The 6000-nt window shown below is 39.4% G+C and overlaps 1 protein-coding gene across 1 annotated transcript; it reads right to left on the bottom strand.

The window, feature by feature from the left end:
* Positions 1-561: 561 nt before the first annotated feature.
* On the bottom strand, positions 562-6000 carry LOC124253480 (ATP synthase subunit beta, mitochondrial-like). Its single transcript, XM_046687271.1, is given in 11 exon segments — positions 562-864; positions 1386-1444; positions 1446-1585; positions 1942-2154; positions 2805-2927; positions 3214-3372; positions 3496-3680; positions 3897-4018; positions 4358-4532; positions 4668-4853; positions 5846-6000. Coding segments are annotated over 11 exon segments (1575 nt in total). The 5' UTR covers positions 5961-6000; the 3' UTR covers positions 562-766.

The following is a 6000-nucleotide window of genomic DNA, read 5'->3' on the forward strand; positions in this document are numbered from 1 at the left end:
CAAATTGGATTTGTTTAAATTTTTCAAAAATAGTGAGTGAGTTAATATTTAACGTCACATCGGCAATATCTTTTCAACAATAAACACAAAACGTCTTTAAAAAGTGGAAAATGCATGCCAAATATCAGCTTCATCAGTCCAGCAGTTTCCAAGATGATACATTATGTCAATATGAAAGTAAAAGTCAGTTGCAAAGATGAGTGTTGTGGTTAGTGAGAGTCATGTACATTCAAGTACCGGTAGTAATAAATACACCTCTTTCAAATACTAGTACATGTACAATAGTTAACGACTGATGAACAATTCACAACATATGTAAAGTACCCAAAACTATTTCTGACCTAGACATTTGATTTGAGCAGTGATTTGAACACATTCACCGTTGTGAGCAGGAACCAAGAAAGTAAAGCTGCATCATATGATCGATCTTGGAAAGAACTTGTTGACAACTGCGACACTGTTCATGGCCCACTGCTCCTCAAGGAGGTTCATGAACCAGACATTTTCAGAAAACTCCAGTCGCCAAGGTAACTAATCCCGTACAAAGACCACAAGCAACAATTTTTGTGGACAAGGTTTATTTATCCACAATGATAGCACAGTCACTGTTTCTTGCTTACAGTTTTGGTTTTTGACAAACAATAGTAATCATTGTAATATCTACAAAATAACTTGTCAACACTTCCTCTCAAACAGTAGTAGCACATCGCGAATAATTTACAATGCCTTCTTGCAGAGATTTTTCCTAAAACTACAATGAATTAGTTCAACTCTGTTCCTCTGCTAGTTTCTCGGCCTTCTGGACAACTTCCTCGACTCCTCCCACCATGTAGAAGGCAATTTCGGGAAGGTGGTCCAACTCACCTGAAACAAGATAATCACTCATTGAAAGATACATATAGCCTCATATCTTACTCAGGTTTACAAGGACACTGAAAAAGGCGGACACTAATAATTGATCTTGTGCTACTCTTCGTTTGGGGTTTACATATTCTAAGAGTGAAAACCTTAATTTTAACATTGAAAAAACTATATGCACTGTACGTGTTTAATCATTGCAAAATTCAATTTCTTTCACCAGGTCACAGAAAATCTTTGCCTGGCTTTGGTCCTTATAAATATTTTGAATCTACAACAAATTTGTTGTGACCCCCAATGACAATTTAACACTGGAAACATTTTAAAGTCATATGAAATTCCCTTGTATCACTATTGTCTTTAAAAGAGTCTTGTCACTTTGATTATATTCTATTATTAAAGCATTGCCTTGTATCAAAACACATGACAAAGAACATTTTTCTGAAACGGCAGATAACTTGTGATTCATTATATGCATTAATGTCAATAATCAGATAGTACATGATAAAGCAGACAATTCAGCCTACCCTTAAGAATCTGCTGGAATCCTCTGATGGTATCCTTGAGAGCAACATATTTTCCCTCGGCCGGTGAAAACCTCGGCCACCTGGAAGGGCTGTGACAGGAAACGTTGGATCTTCCTGGCACGGGCAACTGTCATCTTATCTTCCTCTGACAACTCATCCATACCCAGGATAGCGATGATGTCCTGTAGGGACTTGTAGTCCTACAACAGATTTTACCATCATTAACCAAGGCAGAGAATTAGTCCGGAGGGAACACCACTACAGACGAACATACAAGACGGGGAACATGATCTATCAAGTATGATTTCAGACTTCTATTGGACAATGTTGCATCTGCAGGTTTTCAGCACCGTTTCATATACCATAAATGTATAGGCAGAATATACCAACTGTACAAGAATGATTCTTAATGTATTTTGGAAAACTTTAAAGTGATGATCTTTTCAAATTCAGCAAGGGAACAAAAAATGGCTCTCCATGTATACGAGAAAGGTGCATGATTATCACAGCTACTTAGCAGTGGAAAACACAGACGTGCGTAAACCTTCTTACTTACCTGGAGGATTTTCTGTACACCACGAGCAATGCCATAGTGCTCATCTCCCACAACATTGGGGTCAAGGATACGAGATGTGGAATCAAGGGGATCTACAGCAGGGTAGATACCCAGCTCAGCAATACCTCTGGACAACACAGTGGTGGCGTCCAAATGAGCGAAAGTGGTGGCAGGAGCAGGATCTGTCAAGTCATCAGCTGGCACATAGATGGCCTTAAACACAATTTACAAACAATTTTAATGGTCATTCGAATAAGATCCTCCCTGAAATGTTTGTTATGCAACAAGGCAACAAAGGCAAACTTAAACCTGTCATGAAAATCAGATGGCTTAGTCCAACATGATACCTCTGTGCAAGAAGCCCTTACAACAGATCCATAGTTTGATTCAGGTCAATCAGACTTCAACCAGTCAAGTAGCATCAATGTTCCTAAATTCTTGGTAAAACTGAGCAATGCATTCAAATAATCTTTTGTATCTAACATGAATATAATTTGGAAATAACAAAAGCGATTTTTGTAGAGCTATTACATCAAAAGATCTGGTATTTGTGACCTTGTGGTAGCTTCCAAATCAAGGATAAATTGGAACTGAGTGAGTGAGTGAGTTTAGTTTTACGCCACACTCAGCAACATTCCAGCTATATGGCGGTGGTCTGTAAATAATCGAGTCTGGACCAGACTCTTCACGGGTCCAAATTGGAACGGAAATTAAGCTGAATAGTTTTAGAAAACTGACATCCAATTAGTCCAAGAATGTATGTATGGTTCTTTTACACTGGGTGGTCAAAGTTTGGTCCTGTAGAGATGTTGAATGACTTTCATTGAGAGAGGTTTAACAAGACTGCACCAAACACAACCCACCTGTACTGATGTGATGGATCCCTTCTTGGTTGTTGTAATTCTCTCCTGCATGGTACCCATGTCTGTGGCCAGGGTGGGCTGGTAGCCTACAGCTGAGGGGATACGACCCAACAAGGCAGACACCTAGAAACAAATAGAAGCAACTTAATGACTTCGAATAGCAGACCTCAACCTTTAAATCAGCAGATTGGCATTATTCAAGAAATAAACCTGAATCAAGACAGGTTTCAACTAATCAGTTTGAACATTACACAAAGGGTTATTTCACAAACAAAACCAAGAGAATAAAAAGCTGATTGAAACTGTACTTGAATCGAAGCCCTTTCAACAAATTTACCAAACATATACCAGCAATTTTCGGAGCTGTATTAAAATATGCCACAAAGACTTCATCAATGAGCAGCTTTACCTCTGAACCAGCCTGTGTGAATCTGAAGATATTGTCAATAAAGAGCAGCACATCCTGTCCCTCCATGTCACGGAAATACTCGGCGACAGTCAAACCAGTCAAGGCAACACGGGCACGGGCTCCTGGGGGCTCATTCATCTGACCGTATACCAGAGATACCTGAAAAGGACCATGTTAATCATGTTAATGCTCTTCATTTTCTTAGAAAAAGCAGGTATGTATTATCCATTATTCATAGTTGTGTACTAGTGTGTGAATCAAGAAACAAAACACTGTGCTAACCTTGGAGGTATCATCTGTGAGACTGATAACTTTGGATGTGATCATCTCGTGGTACAAGTCATTGCCCTCACGTGTTCTCTCTCCAACACCAGCAAATACAGAGTAACCACCATGAGCCTTGGCCACGTTGTTGATAAGTTCCATGATAAGTACAGTCTTACCCACACCAGCTCCACCGAAAAGACCTGGAACAAATGTAATCATGTAATTCAAATTAAAGAAATATAAAATCCTACAGACATGCTACAACAGAAAGTAGCAAGTGTATTTGTAGGTAATCCCAAATATCCTGATCAACATTAATATCCCCCAAATCATTTTGCAAGCTATCCCCAAATTCCTCATTCAAAAATTAGTTCCCACATCTTTGTAGTTTGCTTTCAAGATTTGTATTCACTCACCAATTTTACCACCCTTAGCATAAGGAGCGAGAAGATCCACCACCTTGATGCCAGTTTCCAAGATCTCCTGCTGCACGTTCATGTCTACGAACTCGGGGGCTTCCTGATGGATGGCAGCGTAACTGAAAAATTAATCAGTAACATTACTCCCAAACTACTAAACACAATAAAGACAGGAGATTTAAAAAAAGTTTGCAATGCTTCAGAAAACCATTGCCACCAAAACTTTCTGCAGGTTAGACTTTTAATATTTTTTAAGGAAACTGAATTTGTTGATATGTAATCTCTCCTCTGCTGTAGCCATGAGGATATATGTTATATCAAGCCAAACATCCCTCTGCACCGATAGCCTAAGGCTGCAGGATTCATCCATAACACTAGTTTACACCTAAAAATGTCAATGCATTAAAACAAATTTCATCATAACTTCAAAATACATCCTTGCATTTATAACCACTTACTTTTCAGTTTGTACTGGGCCACGTTCATCAATAGGCTCACCGATGACATTGATGATTCTGCCTAATGTTTTTGGTCCTACTGGGATTCTGATGGGGGTGCCAGTGTCCACACACTCCTGACCTCTGATGAGACCCTCTGTGCCGTCCATGGCAATGGTTCTTACTGTGTTTTCACCTTGAGGACAAATTCAGTATGTTAACATATGAAACATACGATCATTTGACTTGTCCATGAAATTTGGCTGTGTATCAAGGATAAAATAGGAAACTCATTGGTTATAAAATACTTGAGTGAAATAACTTTACAAACCTAAATGTTGTGCAATTTCTAGAACTAATCTTGGTGATCTATTTTGTACTTCTAAGGCGTTGAGAATGGGTGGGAGGTCATCGTCGAACTGAACATCAACAACGGCCCCAATGACTGCCACGACCCTGCCGGACGCACTCTTGCCCTTGGCAGCTGGTTTTGCTGCTTCCCCAGCATATCCTCTACCTGCAAAATATCAATAGGTATTGTGTAATGTAAGACATCCTACCGGATAGAATATTTCTGATGTTCCAACATATGCAGTGTCTCAACGGTTCCATATCAATTCATACCCCAGCAGTTTCATCTAAAATGTCTGGATTACTTACAAAGTATCCATGTTTGATAGCTTTAAACCAACAGTTACATAACGTATGAAAATTTGATTCAATTTTAGTGTTAAAATCTTATCTATGTATCCATGTATGTATTATTGGTATTGCTCGTATTTCTGCTTATGTTTAATGCTAACATGACCTGCAACCATGCAAATAAGACTAGGCACAAGAAATGACAGTAACATATCAAGATAGGAGCTGGCCAACTATGCAACTATACCTAATTCAAGGGTAAATCTGAAAACTTGGGGGTCAAGTCTTGGCATAGGAAACTCAAGCTTTATTTGTGATAACAATAAGCGTTGACTTTCCAGAAATAAGTTTAACAGGGTTTTTCGAGTGAGCTGTGATGGCAGATAACGTAAGAAATCCTGACATTTCACCTGACAAGTCAATGTCATTTATTTAAAAAGATCATTTTGCTTTTGACAACTTGAATAATCAACACACATTATGTACTCTAGCATGCCGTTCAAATCTAAATGAAACCACATTTGCTATATTCGGTGCTAAACACTGTTTTCTGCACATAGTTTTTGTTGACCTCCAAATCACCCAGACATGCATGTTGAACTTGAAAACGAGGCTGCAACACCTCGGATCTAAAGTCCCTCTGGTTCCATAATTCGGTGCTAATTATCAAAAGCAATTTGGGAACATTGTACTATCCATGTTTATAGCCCGTTCTTCCAAACAGATCTGATCTAAAGTCATGCCAACACTTCCACGAAAAGTCCTTGTGCGTCCTTTGCCGGCGATTGTGAGCCGGCAAAGACATGTTCATTTAAAACGTGTTTGTTATGTATCAGACATGCATATTTAGAACTTATTGGAACATACGTGAGCAGAAGTATGCTGGTAATGTTCTTGTGGCTGTCTGAGGGACGACCGGGGATGCAAGAGCACATTTTGTGGCCCTCAGCAGCCCCGAACACGCTCGCCTTGCTGCTTGCATGATGGCGACACTTGTGAGGAACCGGTCACGTGACGACCAA

Source organism: Haliotis rubra, unplaced genomic scaffold (assembly GCF_003918875.1).
Source record: "Haliotis rubra isolate DU_JTF1 unplaced genomic scaffold, ASM391887v1 Scf541, whole genome shotgun sequence".
NCBI classification, from domain to species: Eukaryota; Metazoa; Mollusca; class Gastropoda; order Lepetellida; family Haliotidae; genus Haliotis; species Haliotis rubra.